Below are 17,851 nucleotides of genomic sequence, written 5' to 3'. Positions count from 1 at the left end.
ACTACCCCAAAACTTTTCCGTGAAGGGACGTTGTGTGCACCATTTGACTGACTATATCTAAACTTCTTAATATTTTTTAACTCCACTTCGTTTCCGAAAAACAATTGAAAGATTATTCATACATTTTTTGAAATAAAACATTTTATTGCTAGTCCTAGTTAATTCATTCTGGTGATTTTAGGATTTTTTAAATTTATTTTGATAGCTCAAATGTTAATAGCCAGAAGGTTCAAACCTGGTATTAGATAATATTATAAAATAAATAAATATAAAATAAAAAATTATTTATTTCAAATTTTGCAATACGTGAAATATAAAAATTTCGGAGGTGGCTTTCCTTTGAACGATTTCAAATGGTAGGGTACAAATATAATACTTTAAGCCCTTATAATTTCAGAGTCATAACAATTCAACGATTCATTTCAGCATTAACTATTAAATTTGTGAAGTAATAAGCATTCATTGAAAACCATACCCAAAACTTGTTATTAGAAAACAAACGAGTAAAATCTTCGGAAATACTTAGTTAACAATTATATGTATAGGTATTCAATCCAATGTTTCATGAATATAAGGAAAAAGAGACGAACCGATACAGATTTATAGTTATTATTATTATTATTATTATTGATACAATAAGAGTAGAGGTACAAATACCTATAAACTCAAACTTAAAAAAAATAACATTCGGAAACTAAATATAACTCAAAACAAAAAATTATGGTTTACAATGTCAAAAAAATTAGGACGTATTATTCTCGAGGTTGGGTAATCCATCGGTCATATCCATTCTTGAAGGCGTTGGTGGAGGTTGCATCTACAAGATCACTCGGTAGACTGTTCCATAAGTGGAACACCCTATTTGTGAGGAACTGCTGTCTCTGAGGCGTGCGGAACTGTTCTCTCCTAAGCTTAAGTGAATGGCCCCTGAGGTGATTGTAGTTTCTGGAAAACAAGCGACGGATATCGTCGCCAAAATGATTGCGAAGGGCTTTGAAGGTGAAAATGATATCGCCTCTTGTTCTCCTGTCTTCAAAGTTTGGCAAACTGAAGAGTTGCAGTCTTTCCTCATAAGAGGGTCTAATGGGTCCATAAGGAAATCGAGTTACCCACCGTTGAACCGACTCCAGAAGAGCTGCGTCTGCTCGAGATGAAGGCCACCACGCTGGTCCTGCATATTCCAGAATAGGTCGCACATAATATTTTATCAGTTTGCTGAGCGTAGCATTGTTACAGCCGTTAAAGGATTTTGAAAGAATGAAAGCAGTCTGCTTTGCCTTGCTAGTAATATGCGCAATATGTTTGGACCACGAAAGGTCGGTCGTGACAGTCACGCCAAGGTCACACTGTTAGTTATAATTATAACTAATAATATAGTTATAGTTATAACTGTAAATTGTCGTAAAGTAACAAATTTCTCACGAGATATGTTAATTTAATGGTCCTGTGAAGTATCAGAGTCAATATTAGATGTAGTAAGTCAAAAGAATGTATTAATTTGACGCTACTTGTGGAATCCTCTTAGTTAAGAGCTATTACAGAATTATTTTATGGCTTTTCAATCAACGTGGAACATAATAGTTGTTCTGTGTGATAACAATGTCATATTCATAGAAACTTAATTATGAAACTTTTAATTCATGAGAAGCTCTTTTTTAGTAGGTAACGTTGGTACCCATAAAGTAATTAACTCTGAATTATCGTTTTGTTCGAGGCAATTTTGAACTTCTTCATTATCAAAGAATTTTCATAAAATTTGTGTACATAAATGGACAACAGACATATTGAAAATGAACTAAATGAATCACAAGACAAGGGCGGTCCTAGCTTTTAATTTTGGGGGGGTCGCCGTTATGGGCTTCAAGTTTTTTTTGATGGGACCATTTCGTACATTGTCTGCTTGAAACGCATATTAAGTGTTAGGTGGTTCCATTTGGGGGGGTCATGACCCCCTTGACCCGCTCTCCTGGGACCGCACTTGTCACCAGAGCAATCTGGGTGGGAAGAGCATTTTGCTTCATTACTGTTGAGGAAGCTGTTTTAATTGTGAGTCATATTGAAATTGAAACATTTTGGTCTTCAGTTTGATAATTTCCGCTGATAAAAAGCAATTGACACAATTTTAACCAACTGTATGTCGCTATGAAAATCCCTAGGAAAATCCTTGTACCTCTACATATCATAAATCACTGATGACTACAATTCTTATCCAATTTTATTGAAATATGGTAGTTGAAATTGAGTGGATCATTGGATCTTTGGTACAAATATTCAGTTTGGGTCCTATAGTTGACTTAATAGGAGCTGATTTCAAATGTATATAAAATTCAATATCAGGATTTGGATCGGATCATAAAAGGTTCAAAAGAAATTTCAGCTTTTCTGGATTAACGTTGTGCAATTTTCTAAACTTTTATATTTTTGCAGTGTTATATTACTCTTTACAATACAAATCACCTACTGTAGAAACATAGCATACTAATAATAATAACGTTTATTCACTTGTAAAGAGAAAAGAAAAAATGATAGTCCATCCATTGATCTGTCAGTCTCTTATATTCATTTCACCCCCTTCAAATATTTCATTCAACATTAAATCCCTAACTTAATGAATTTTCATCTGAGGCAACCGGAGGCAACATAACTGCATTTTTTCAATCCAATACCTTTATGAATGAACTGCCGTCATGTAGAGAAAAAGATTTAATCCTACATAAGGACTTATTTTACCAGCACAACTTTCCTATTTAAATCACAGTGCACTAATTTGATCACAAGTATTCAATCCACCTGCTTTCAACAACTCTACTTGTAACTAACTTTCTCTCTATTGAATTCATAAAAATTCTTAACTAGTATTAATAGCTGAATAGTGCTTTTATTGATTATCCGAATGAAAACAAAGAATAGCAGCATTTCACGCACTGCTACCCATTTCACTAAAAATATACACAATTGCATGATTAGATAAGTTGAGTACTAATGTGGGTTTTGGGTACGTTGGGTCTGCTAATAAAAATATGCTGGCCGATTGTTGATAGTTTATCATTTGCATGAGTTGTTAGAATTGTCTCAGTTCGAAAGGATAACATTTAAGTCTATTATAAGTAATATACAATTATCCACAAACAACGTTTATAAATTCGACCTTGGATGAATGCATCAAACAATGGCGAAATAAAAACACTTTCAAAAATAGAAGACCATTTCGGTCATAAGAATATTGAAATGATTCCTGATTAAAAAATTACAAAATAGCAATGATACCACAATAATTCATATTATTCACGGTTTTATTTTCAACTTTTGAAAAACAAACACCTCGGACATAAAAGATAAAAGCATACTGGTTTTCTTTGATGTAGTCTCGACACAGTACAATGTTATTCACATCAATCATTCTGAAATAATATTAAAAATATTTCAGTTTTGTGCAATAGCGATTCGACGCATCACTTAAAATAATGCTCAATTACTTAAGTAATGCAAAACAGTACTTTTAAACATATAAACATAATCAACGCCTGTACATATGTAAACAATTAGTGTGGGCAATAAAAAAACGTGTAAGAAAACATGTTTTAAATCTGTGTCCATCTGTAAGTGTGTACACCCTGAGATGGAAGGTTGAATCTGTTCCAATGGAATCGTATAAAAGTAAAAAAGCTATTATTTGAGAAAGATATTTCACGGAAGAAAGTCGTGGGGAAATTCAGTCTGCAAGAAGTAGTTATCTCAAACAAGGTGGTATTGAATGGAATTCACAAACACTTAAAAAAAAATATCAACAGAAAAATCTATTCTTTCCAAAACATGATGGACTTCACTGACTCGACACAATGTTAAAATCATAAAATTTTGTATTACAAATGGATAATGGGTTGAGCTATGAAATCCTGACCTTAATACGATTTCTTCAACCGTTTCTCAAACGGTGATAATTTTAATTAAGATTATTGTGATGTCATAACTAATTTCCCCTTTTTACACACTTCCCTGATTCCATCTGATGGATACGCTGTTCGCACTTGTTTTGAAATATCAATTTGTTGGTTTCGTGACCAGCTTTGCATTTAGTGAAAGAACGTGAATATACCAAGATAATATGTATTCTCTAATCTTGACATTTCGTCTGATAATCTGTTATTTTAATTAATTCAAAATCATTTATTAAACTTACAGTTACCTTCGATATAACAACCTTTTAAATCTGCACAATTTTGCACACCCATATGCCCCACTCTGAACAAATAAAATGGGTTCCAACTAAAATCAAGTAGATTGTTCTTCAGAATATTCTCCATTTTCACTTCGCATATTTTGGCAGGCTATAATTTTGACTTGAAGTCTGTAAATATGGAAAAATTTCCAGGAAAATCGTACTTTCGCTTTTAATCATAAATTTTTCCATCCTCAAGAGGGCTTCAGGTATTTTTTACTTTAGGGAGTTGAAGAAATTATCTCCCATTTTACTTTTAGTACAATTCATTTTTTCAATTTAGGAGTGGAATTTTAAACGTTGGTAATATTAATATCCTCAACGGTGAGGTAGATAGCAGATACGTATCGATGGCCATAAACATTTCAAAATTTGTCTCAAAGAATAATATTTTATTACTTTTGAATCCTTCAAAATAAAAAAATGTAAAAGTGAAACTTTATTGGCTTTCCAATATTATGTGAATTATAAAAAATGCAATGTGAACGATGATCATTTGGATTCAATTTTTGCACTGTATTTTAACAGGCCAATTGAAAAGTCCCCGGTCTACCATAGTAAAACACATTTTTTTGGCGAAATTCGATTTTATTATTCAACATAGTTGCCTTCGAAGACGATACAGCGATTGAAGCGATCTTCCAACTTTTCGATACCATTTTTGTAGTACGATTTATCTTTCGCTTCAAAATAGATAGGCCTCAGTTTCGGCGATTTCTTCTTCATTGGCTCTAAATTTCTTTCTAGCGAGCATTCTTTTGAGGTCTGAGAACAGGAAAAAGTCGCTGGGGGCCAGATCTGTCGAATACGGTGGATGTAGAAGCAATTAGAAGCCCAATTAATGCAACTTGTCATTGTTTTCATTGATTTGTGACACTGCACATTGTCTTGATGAAACAACACTTTTTTTTCTTCAAATGGGGCCGTTTTTCAACGATTTCATCCTTTAAACGATCCAATAACGCTAAACAATAATCGCTGTTGATGGTCTGGCCCCTTTTGGAGGTAATCAATATATCTATATACCTCATATATAATCAGGTTATTCACTGATTGGTGTAGAATGAATAAGTTAATGGTTAACGTTGAAAAAACTGTTCTTATTCATTTCGGGTTGAAAATTTGGAACAGAGAGCGCATTTCTGTGTTTTGTGGGGACATCTCATTGACATCAAGGGAGTGGACTAAATTTCTGGGAGTCTACATGGACGATGGAATGAGATGGTCTTATCATATTGACATGGTGTGCAAAAAGTTGAATTCTTCCTTTTTCGCTATAAATAAAATAAAAAATTTGTTTCCACTGACGTCTATTCTAGATGTATATTACTCTCTAAGTTATCCTCACATAGCATATAATATTTTGACATGGGGAAGCTCATCAGATTTAAACAGAGTTCTGATATGTCAAAAGAGAATATTAAGGATGATCTTCAATATACATCCTCGATCCTCCTGTCGACCATATTTCATTGAGAATAAAATCATGACAGTGACTTGTATATACATATTCAAATGCTTATTTCATATAAAGAAAAATTTTAATTCTGCTACAAAATTATCTGATTTTCATTGTTATTCCACAAGGAACACAAATGTTTTAACTCTACCTAGTCATAGAACCTCCCGGTTTGAACGTTCACCGTCTTATCAGAGCATAAAGCTCTTTAATCATTTACCAGACTCTTTCAAGAATGAAAATCAAATAAAATTCAAAATTTTAATGAAAAAATTATTGTTGAATAAATGTTATTACTCGACTGCTGATTATCTTAGCGATGGATCGTTGGAATTGTGGTCTTGTAAAGTTGAGTGATATATACCTTTGTTTTAGTCAATTGTTATATACCTATGTATTAGAAATTGTATTAATTATGACCTGTCTTATACTGTAACAGTCACAAAGGATCAATAAACTTTATTATTATTATTATTATTATTATTATACGTTGACAGTCTCTTTTGGGCGTCCACTGCATTCGCCGTCGTCGGTGCTCATTTCACCACGTTTAAACTCAGCATACCAATCAATGATGGTTGATTTTCCTGGTGCAGACCTCGGAAACTGTTCATCAAGCCAAGATTTTGCTTCAACTGTATTTTTCCCTTCAAAAAGCAATATTTTATCAGCACACGAAATTCTTCTTTTTCCTTCTTTTTTCAAATAACAAAAGTAGCTACACTCACAACGCAATATCTCACAAACCAATGGTCGGACTGCTGTCCAATTTAGACACGTATCGTTTGAAGGTTGGTACTAACTAAAAATCATATGGATTTAATACTAGCACCGCCATCTGTGCATCAGACCGGGGACTCTTAAATTAGCCTAATATAGGCATGCAAGCCAAGAACCGTAAAATTTTCTACGTAGGCGAAGGACAAAGACCAGCAAGTTGAGAACAGCGAAGTATCAACATTTCGGCGTCTTCTTCGACACTCGCTACAACGTCAATATTTTTTCGGTACGCACATTTCTTTGTCTTATTGATGCTTTTGAATTAAGAAAAGCAAACTTAGTGCGAAAACGATCAATAACTGCGCAAATTGCTTGCTCGATCGGTCGATTATGTTAACCGTAAAATGGACAAAGTTCGAACAGATTTAACCTTACTGAACAGAAAATTCAACACAGTCTGACATTCTCAACTGTCAAACTATAACAGAAAACACTAAAAGAAACACCCGGTATTATTCACAACAAGAAAATTCTCTGTTTTCATAAATTAAATCCCTTTACCGCAATAATAATTCTTGCCTTGCACGGAATTCTTCCTTATCTTCTGGATACTAAGATATCTTTCATTCAGAATAGAGAGTTTTCCCATAGAATTGTGAGAAAAATTGAAACCACGAGTTTTTCCTCGGAAAGTGTGATTTAGCATTGCATCGCAGCAGCATTGTCTGAGTTTTTCTCACGTTAAATCTACAATTTCTACGTTGGATTGTCTGTTCTAAATCCTTCCAAGGAAGCGGAATATGAATACAATTGTGCAAAGCTCCGTCCACTTCTTGTCATTCGATTACTTCAACTACGGTAGTCAGAATACAATCACACATCATTGGGACATATTTCACACACTCATTTTATAATACACATTATGTTAGTTAATTTTTCTGCTATTGGTCAACGTTGTTATTGAACTGGGTATTTAATTCGTGGGAAAAAGCCTACTTTTGAAAAATGCAAGGTTGCAAACGATTGTTGGCTCTGATAAGATCTAAGGAAAAAGCGGATCTATGATAATATTCATTTTGAGGTAGCTGATTCATATATGTAGGTTATAAGATTACGCAGACATAGGCATCGGGTTTTTATGGTGGGAAAATAAGTCATTCAACTGATAGTTCATACAAAGGTTGCCTTGTATTAGCGAATTCAATAAAATATTTCCATAAAATAAAACACCAAGGTTCATTATTTCCATATCTGTCCAAGAGTCACTATTCATTCAATTGCTGACAGAAAACTGCTGACACTCAAATATCAATGTCATGGAAACTTGACATGAAACTTGAGATGCCATTTATTGAGCGTGTATTGAGTTGCAATCATAGTGTTATAAACATAGATAGAGGAAGTAAACGCAATTTTTACATGTCCCCAACATGGTTAGATAACGTTGTCGGATTGTGATATCTTTTCAAATCCACAATTTTACTATATCGTTATGAATGTATATTATATTGAATGAAATATATGTATTTGAATGATTCTCGATCAAATAAGCAAATTTGAATATTTGGAATCCGATATTTTTCCTGATTGTCGAATTTATAATAAGCAGAATATTTATTATTTTCTGTATCTATCTGCTGAAATACAAGGTTTGGCAACTTTTGCTCTCCTAGTGTCATCGGTTGTTTCTCGTCGTTTGGCGCGCTTGAAATTTGTTTTCTGAATTTCTGATATATTTAGGTACCTATTTATTTCAATATATTTTGAGTTAATATGAAACGTTGATTCACTTTGGGACATAAGAAGTGCGTTCTTTGTTGAGAAACTCGCGAATTGAGTGAAATATCGTATCACTGATACGTTTTGATTTCCGCGCACTTCATGTCAAATTTGATAGTTCCTGTTGGGGACACAATTTGCTTACTGACATATGAATATACTCCCTCTATCTATGTTTATTACTCTGAGGTTAGGTTAGGTTAGGTTAGGTTAGGTTAGGTTACAATCATCTGGTTTTAATGGTAGATATAATTTTCGAAAACTGTACTTCTGAAAATGTGTTCTTGGTTTTTAGGCTTTAAAATTGTTGATCAGTTTTTGAAGCTGGAAAAATTGATATAATATTATACATAAATTTCTGTAACAAATCCGAACAAAGCTGAATGGTCAAATTTTTTAATTCGCTAAATATGACCGCTAAAAAAATTAGATCATCAGGGCTTTGACAAGCTTGATGAGGGTTTCAACTAAATAGTTGCTAATTTCATTCTGGAAAGTTTGTTCATTGATTGAGTCATTTCTACATTGAATGGGGTTATTTTTTTTCAATGTTTTATTTGAGAGAGATTTCTCGTCAGAGAATTTGAACATTTTCAATGAGTTTATTATTTTTTTTCAGGCTGGTTTTCCCTTCTTAATGAAAAAGGAGAAAAGCATGCTGTGGCGCATTCTTCCATCCTGCATCTGGTGAGGGAGCAAGTGTGTTCGTTTTTAGCAGTTCAACCATTTAGTGCGTATGCGACGCAATCAACTGATCCGGCAGGTAAGTGAGGGATGATCTGCATTTTGTGAATTTCGCTCTAACAGAATGACGCAGCCCTCTCCTTCATCTTTATTCAGAACAAGTCCGAGTATTTTGACGTTCAGTTTTCATACCCTTTCTTTGGTTAACTACCTAAGACTTATCGCCATACATTCTGTTAACATAGTCTCCCTAACCACTTACCATATCTTCTACTTGACGTTGACGTTGACGTTTCTCTTACATATGGTCGAGTTCAGAATGTCAATTTCAACCCTTATGGCCAAACTTTCAGATTGAATGGCGACTAAATTTGAATTCGAAACAATTTTTTGTTGGTCATTATTGACTGTCGAAGAAGGTAACTTGAATTTTTTTTTTTATTTATTTATTTATTAAACGGCAAGCCAATTTACAATTAAACAGAAAGATACAAAGTAAAATACACGTGCACACATTAATGTAATCATAGGATGAAAAAAAAAACCAAAAACAACAATTACAGCCTTCCAACAGCTCTTCTAAAGGAAGCCAAGGGTGAATCAAACAGCTCAAGTTTGTTGCTGTGAGCGTTTGCTGATCTCATTGCTTTATTGAGAGACTCATTTTGTCCATAATTTGTTCTGCAGAAAGGAATCTTGAAAATTTCACTATTTCTATTTCTTCTAACATTTACTGATAGCGGGACAAGTTCAACAATTTGAGGATAATCGATACAGCCATTGATTATCTTATGGAGGAACACCAGACCGATCTCCAATCTTCTATGTGTTAAAGTGTTCAAGTTCAGAGTTTCTAGCATTCGTGGGTAAAAATATTCATCTCTATTCACTCTCAAGCTATAGCCACAGTACCTCAAGAACTTATTTTGGGTACTCTCTAAGAGTTCAATATCAACTTTATAAAGTGGCGACCAAATGACAGAGTTATATTCAAGTATGGGTATGGACCTCACTTGTGCACAATAGGTAATCTTGAGAGACTTGACAGACAGATCTCTTGCTGAACGGAGAGAAAAGCCTAACATTTTTCGCGCACGAGATGAGGTTTCAACTATGTGATTCTTAAAGGTCATCTTTGAGTCGAAAATAACCCCCAAATCGTTGACTTTATTGCACACTGATAAATTGGTGCCTTTTATTTGGTAACCGTAATCAATAGTCTCAAAATTACGTGAAAAAGTTATTTTTTGACACTTAGCCAAGTTCAGTTTTAGCAAGTTAATGTCACTTGAAAGGTTATCTAAATCAGACTGCAAACTCCCAGCATCAGATATGGATTGAACCGTTCTAAACATCTTCAAATCATCAGCAAACAACAGGAAGGAACTATTGGTAATAATAATAATTTTATGGAATAATGAAATGAAAAGTCATCCATTTGGTACGCAGATAAATGAAAATCAGAGGAGTTTAGATGTATAGAGATGTATGGTCCCAAATAGAGATTATACATTCCCCTGGATGTACCTATGTCTTGCAGGAGAAAATCCTAACTGTCGGTATGTGAGCTTAATAGAGTTTTGAAAAGAACCTCTAAGAAACACACATACATCATAAGAGACATTCAGGTCATGCTAAAAAACTAAGAAACTAGAGTCAGTGGTTTTCGCTTTTTGTAATCAATTGAAACATCTAGATAAAGGTTACAGCGTGACTGCTATGAATTCTAGGGCAAAGTGGTATTGAAGGCAATGAATAAACCGATGAACTTGCAACGAGGAAATCAGGGGTAACTTCCTCTAAAGAAAAATACCTGAACTTGCGCAAGCAAGAAGATTTTGGAATTTTCAACATCCTTCAGAAAGAAGCTCATGATCATGAGCTTCTAATCTCATCCCATCTGCTGATGATGATGGCATACTGTGGGCACTACATATTCCTATATCAGCAGGTGGAATTTGTAGAACCTATGGAAACAGATGAACTCACAGATACTGTGCAAATAAATAAAATAGGCTACCCCAGCTGTAGCACAACTAGTCACTCTTCTAGAAAATTGTTGAGCAGAATACTGTACGCAGTTTTTGAAGGCTACTCTCGAGTCGAGCGACATTCAATCTAATCTTATGCCTATCATTACCCGCAGTATTTTCATTTCAGATATTCGAAAAAAAGCATTCTATTGTTATAGATTATTTCCTCCACGTACGTCAGGTCTTAGCCACATTTTCTTCTAATTTAGAAACACACTGTATATTCTTTTTCTGCTCGTAATATCCATTCTTCCATATGATGTTTCCTAAGAATTTTTCGTGGTAGTTTCAATACACGGCTTTCAGTTTCTTTCTTTAGGTTTATATTACTGGTATTGTTGAAAACGAAATATCTGCCTTTCCCGATCACACTACATAATTTCAAAGAGAAATTGAAAAATGAATGAGTTATATTACCTACTCTGAAATTTTCATCAAAAAGCATAGAACTCCGAAAAGTTTTCAATAGAAAAATAGTATTTAGCATAATGATCAAGCACCAGTACAATCAATTGAGATATATCATTTCGAATTTCCCCTGAGCACATTAAAGAAGACGTCATAATTAATTTACAACTGCAAAGTTTAAGTTGAATAGATTGAATTAACATTCTGAACCACAGCAACAGCCTCAGGCTTCTTCGACACAATCAGGATTATTTATTATACTTTGATGCTCAATGGAATTGTGTAAGGAAAATTTATAGTCCATTTAATCTGTGATCTCGTATCATTGCCGAATATTCCCCTTTATTCGTTCTGAAATGCACAATAAAATTCAAATCGTTATATTTCTTCATGGACCCTTCTCAATATCGACATTGCATTATCATCTGCGCTTTTGAATTATGGCTATAAAAATAATCTACCAAAGAATGATTTCATCCAGTAACAATAAATCCATCAGTTTTTCATGACCTAGTGACTGAATACAATTTTTTTTAAACTTAATTTAAATACTTAACATTCTCTCATGGCTATCACTTCCATCGAATCCTGAGAAACTTAAGCATTGTTATCGGTTTTTGTGGAATTTGACTATACCGATAATTGTTATAACTTAATATATACAATAACAACTTCAATATCTTATACACACAGAGAACAGATTTTTTTAGATATTTATAAATTAACAGAAATACAATTAGGTTTTTACAAACTTTCATAATCAAAAACACTAAAAGCTCTTTTCACTTCAACTAAATGGATCAATAATCTTAAAAATCAGTTAACGTATAATACAACGTGAAGTACAAACTTTTGATAGTTGCAGTAGAAGTTTCTACTCTTATTTTATAGGCAACACGATTATTTTCCTGAATGAAAAACAAAACGATAACATTTTTTTAATTAATAAATCGAGGCAGCGATAATGATCATTTTCGAAGTATCAAATGATTTCTTCAGTAGATTATTGCCTTAAGAAGATAATTTCTAAATTTCTGATGGTATCAACTTGGGACAAGGTCAATCATAATTTTGTGTTTGAAGTGTTAAATTACCTTAGGTTTAATATCTTATTGCCAAATAATAATAGTTGACAATTATTTCTATTCAACTCTAAGTCATGTTCATCGGCTAAATCATAATTATTAATAATTCTTCTAGAAAATCTTCATAGTCTATGACTTTACCTCTGGAATGACTAATACTGAATCTTAATTGGACTAAAAGGACATGAACAAAAGAAATGGAGAACACGGGATTTAATATTGTTTTTTTTTAATATAAATGAAATTGTAATAATCACATCTGAAAAAGTATCATCCAAGGAATCTCACAGTTTTATTTTATCTTTATTTTTGTTTTCCAGACGTCGATGGAAAGCTTGCTTATTTCAAAACCCAGGTTCCAGGTGGTCAATTATTTCAGTTAAGAGCAGTGTTCCAACACCAGGAACGATCAGATGGAAGTCGAAAAAGTTCAACTAGGTCTTCAAGGATATCGAGGTCATCCAGGGACAGAGATCTGGCTAACAGATACGCTCAGCTTGTCAGTCAAACGAATCAGGTGAGTTCTTCCAAGTCAACCTAACCTTTCATCACAAAAAACAACCAGTTTTTATGAAAAAATTGATTGATCATTGTCTTCTCTAGGAATTGTACGTACCACTGACAACCAAAGGTGAATTTTATGAAACCCATACGTCCCTAAAGTCTCGACTCTGTTTCCCGGGCATGTTGGACAAAACAGGACCTCTAGCCTTAGATAAAGACTGTCTTTATAAAATATCTCACTTGCTGAGAAGGGTACCCCTGCCAGTCAAAGTGAAACTTTTGCACGGTTCCTTACCAGATGGTATACCAAAGGATTTTACAGGTAATTTCAAGATTTTAATTGTCGATTTCGTCCGGTAAAAATGAAATGAAATTTATATTCTCGAATTATTCTAGGTTTATATGAAACTTATAAGATAGGATGTGCTACCATTATCTCCTACATTTCAAAACATCACTATGGGGAAACGGGCAATCTCAGAGAGGTGTGGTTGTTCTTGTTCAGAGGATTAAATAGTCTTGTTTTCGTCATGCCATTTATGAGGGAGCAGCGTGGTTTTGAAAATAACCTTTTTGATAGTGTCATACAAAATTCCCTTGACTGGGCAACTGCAAACCTCGATAGCTTCATCAAAGCCCTCTCTCTACAACCCAATAGTATTTATTTTAGGAATCATCATCATACAAGATTTGAATTGAAAATAGGTCATATTTAATGGACATCAATCTAATATGATTGCCAAAAATCATTAAATTCATAAAATTCTAAAATTTTAGTGACTCCGTCTGCTCGAGAGGATTTATAGGAGGTGCTGCGTTGCAGCATAGTCACCTCTCCACAAAGGTGTGAGAGGGTGTCTTAGGCAGAGATTGCTGGATTGCCTAAATGAAGAGTCCACCAGTGATTTGGGGAAGAATCTCGCATAATCCTGAGGAAGAGGGCACACCTATGTAAATTTGGCTCGAGAATGTCTCGCCAATACTTCATTGTAGAAAGAATCGTCTTCGCTCTCGAAAAAGGCTTCAAGCTCGACATAATTGATGCTCTACAATACAAAATTTAATTGAGAATTGGCGAATGATTTAAAAGAATCTGTTTCCGGTGATATAATCCTCAAAATTATTATTATTATTTCTTCCTGACTATCTGCAGCATCGACAGAATTGAATTTGACCTGAATTATTTTCTAGTTATCTGGTCCCAGAATAATAATGTCGGCTGAAAAATGAAAAGTTTTCTGAATATATCACAATGAATAATTTTATATTTTTGTTTACAGATACCTTCTGTTTGGAGAAGAAATTCCGAGAACCCCTTCTGGTTACCTGCACGTTACCTCCACCATGGTCGGATACTCCACATAAAATAAGCTGTTACAACATGAATTCCAAAATTAAAATTGCTAAATTCACCTTCGGTTTCGACTCCGAAAACAGACTTTTCAAATCTCAAAGAGTGCAATCAGCCTTGGCCTTCTGCCACAAAAACGTGGAGACTTGGTATAAAGATGTGAAATTAGTTCCTAATGTAGAAGAGAAATACGAAGAAGAAGTAGATGTGAGAACGAGAAAGTTAGAGGAAGAAATTTGCGCAGACTGTAAGAAAACCAGACAGCAGTGCGATGAAACAGAATGCACTGCCAAAATTGAGAATATAACCAATAGCGAAAACAAGCAAATCATAACTAAAGAAGTGATGAATAAATTTCCTAAACCAAAAAAATGGTATCAACATTTCAAACTGTTGAACACGAATAACGAAGAAGGATTCGAAGAGTTGAAAGACCCGATGGATGGTATAGAAAAGAGAAGGAGTATCGATAGGTACAAGGACATGTCGAAACTCATCGAGGAAAAACTAGGAAGGAAGGGATACAACCCAGTGAAAAAATCGGCAAGTTTCATGTTTTCAACCAAACGTATCGACTGCGAAGCTGCACAAAAGAATTCTAATAATCCTGCTCTACTGAAATGCCAGAGTTTAGATAGCCAATTGTATCCATTGGCGGAAGAAACCAACGAGAAATGTGGAACGTCAAAATCGAATAAGTCAGACAACTTGAGCTACGAATTTCAGATGTGTATCTTAGACTCAAGTACTAGTTCTGGAGAACGGAAAGGGAAGCAAGAAGTCAATATCATTCGTAAAAATCAGTTTTCCAACGATATCAAGAGGATAAACATAGAAAATAGAGTTCCGGGAGGATTGGAAGGAGGAAAACTGAAGAAAACCAAACCAGATCTTATACCAACGTTACCAAAGGAAGATATAGTACCGAATTCTTTCATAACTGAACGACTTTGTGCAGAATTCCACGTGAAAACCAAAGTACAAAAGAAAGCGAGTAACAAATTAGAAACGGGAATAGGTATCACCAAGTATCAAGTTCATCCTAAAAAAATTCCTAGTAATCCTCCCCAGAAGGAGGAATATAAAGTATCAAGAGTGTTACTGAACGTGGATGACATTCCTTATAGTCATGTGGCAGACGAGGTTTGTAGTTCTCCATCAGGGAAAATGGAGAATATTTATGCAGAAATCTGCGAAACCGATACTCAGATGTGCAATAAATGTGATAATAGAAACTGTGAATGCATGAGGACTAAAAGTACCCAATACTGTTATGTAAAATTAGGTTCGAATGGGGACAGTGTTACACAATCTGACTCTGACGATGCAATTTATAATACGTTAAGATGAAATTTGTGAATATATATAGTTTATGTATCTATAGCTACCACTTCCGAAATCATTAACTTACCAATTGTAAAAATAAAATTTATTCGATAAATGAGTTTTTTGCTTTCATTTCAAAATTTTCAATAATGAATCTTCATAACTATCATAAAAACAAAAACCATAAAAAACCACATAGCGAAAAAAATCATCTTATAATTCTGTAACAATAGATTCGATCCATTTTAGATTTTGCAAGTGAATGAATATAAAGTAAAAATTTCAAGCTTGCCAAGTTTCATGTTATTAAAATAGAACATTCAAGCATAATATAAAAATAATGATTATATATAACTAAACAGGGTGTACCGGGAAGAATGCGACAAACGGATACTATGTATGAAAGTCATCATGGAGGACTCAAGACTATCAAGAAATTTCAATGCCTGACTGCATTCGTTTGGGACATACAGGGGTTCATCTTATGAGTGAAATTTCACAGTACAATAACTAAGTATTTAAAAAATCGACCGAATAATTTCAATTTTTGAAGTTTTGTCACTCTTTGCTTTTCCTTCAATATTTCTGAAATAGAATGAATCAGATCCGGACTAGGAAAATTTTTATCGTGAATATTGAATCACCCTGTAAGTGATATCATGATTTTTTTGTAGTTTTCATAACTACCAAGAAATAATTCGTAATAAAAATAAGCTAAATATGCTTGGCACCGTAATACAAGGAGATCAATAATCATTGCCTCATAAGAGAAATTTCATATTTCAATAAATCTTTAACTTATTGGTGGAATTATTTCAAATTTTGTAGATTGCCTTGATTAAATTTTTCTCAAATTGAAAAAACAGAATCAGACTAGCAAAATTTTAGAATATATTTCCGGTGATATCGCATCCCCCTGTACGTGAACATTATAATTTTTTGTTTGTATGACTGAAAAAGAATAACAGTGTTTAAGTAGAGAGTTCAGATTCAAGATTCAAATCATAAAAAATTGTTCATAATTGAAACGAATTCATTCGAGAAAACTTTTCATCATCAAACTAGATGATGAATGGAACAAAAGACAGCAAATAAATTGAAAGCAATGAACAGAAAAAAAAATTAAAAAATGTTCAGTTCAGGAATTGTTAAAAATGCTATTTCTTCATTCAAATCCATTTTCAAGCACGTTCATATAGCTGTTTCACAGATTTCGCTATCGTATTCGATTGAGATTTAATAATATCGCAAACATCAATAGTTCTTTGCAGCAATTGCTCCCTACTGCTGATCTGTACGTCGTAGACCTATTATTTAAGCTCTCCCCACAAAAGTTGGCACGAAATCGTGGAGGAAAAACTACTCTCATCAATTAATCTTCATATTAATTTAAATGAGATATGATTAGGTACTTCAAATAATAAATAATCTAAGGATGTGACATCAAGCGATCGAGGATTTCAAGCCACATGTTCACTTCTGCCAATCCATCTGTTTTCAAAAGTCAAATATTCCTAACAAACCAAATATTTTCCAAAAAATTCTTAAAATTTCAATTGTCAAAGTGTCAACCTATTTTCAAAAATATGAAAGCCAATCAATGATTTTTATTACAATGATATCCAGAAATTCAAAAAATGAACAAAAATCATAATATTCACGTACAGGGTAATCCAGAATTCACAAAAATAGAAAAATCCAAAATTTTCCTAGTTCGAATCTGATTTATTCGATTTCAAAAATATTGGAGGAAGGTGATAGTAAAGGGTGACAAAACTTCAAAATTTGAATTACAATGGCCGATTAGTTGAAGAGTTATTGAACTGTGAAATTCACTCATAAAATGAACATCACCCTGTATATCCGAAACGAAGACACTCAGGCGATTGAAACCTCTCGATAGGAGTCCTGCATGACGACCATCATTTATGGTATCCATTTGTCGCATTTTTCCAAGAACACCCTGTATATCGGGTGTCCCAAGGTGCGTGGCCTATTAGATTATTATGGAAACTATTGATGGTAAAGATTTTAAATTTTGTGGATAGATATTTGGCCATGTAAGGTACATTTTTAAAATAATTTCACATTTCCAGTGTTGCCGGATGTACGACAATTTGGCAACAACTTTGTTATTTTGAATAGGACATCCGGTATTTCTATTTTTTTATGATACTCCATAAAATATTGAATCTATTCACTCTTACTTTTCCATCCCTATCTTCAACGGTTTTTGAGTTATTAATTATTTTTCGAAATTTTAGATCAAATTGGCGTATTACG

General features: G+C 33.6%; 1 protein-coding gene across 4 annotated transcripts in view; it reads left to right on the top strand.

Annotated features, from left to right (window-relative positions):
• The window catches only part of LOC123680496, a 145,713-nt gene extending 130,027 nt beyond the window's left edge, over positions 1-15,686 (top strand). For all 4 annotated transcript variants that reach the window (XM_045618429.1, XM_045618438.1, XM_045618453.1 and 1 more), the window contains 4 exons: positions 8,797-8,940; positions 12,708-12,904; positions 12,991-13,213; positions 14,172-15,686. In XM_045618429.1, coding sequence (XP_045474385.1) covers positions 8,797-8,940; positions 12,708-12,904; positions 12,991-13,213; positions 14,172-15,592 — 1,985 coding nt within the window. In that variant the 3' untranslated portion in view covers positions 15,593-15,686. The remainder of the gene's footprint in view (positions 1-8,796; positions 8,941-12,707; positions 12,905-12,990; positions 13,214-14,171) is intronic.
• The last annotated feature ends 2,165 nt before the right edge of the window (positions 15,687-17,851 follow it).

This window comes from Harmonia axyridis, chromosome 1 (assembly GCF_914767665.1).
Source record: "Harmonia axyridis chromosome 1, icHarAxyr1.1, whole genome shotgun sequence".
Taxonomy (NCBI): domain Eukaryota; kingdom Metazoa; phylum Arthropoda; class Insecta; order Coleoptera; family Coccinellidae; genus Harmonia; species Harmonia axyridis.
This window is presented reverse-complemented; position numbering and strand designations above follow the sequence as displayed.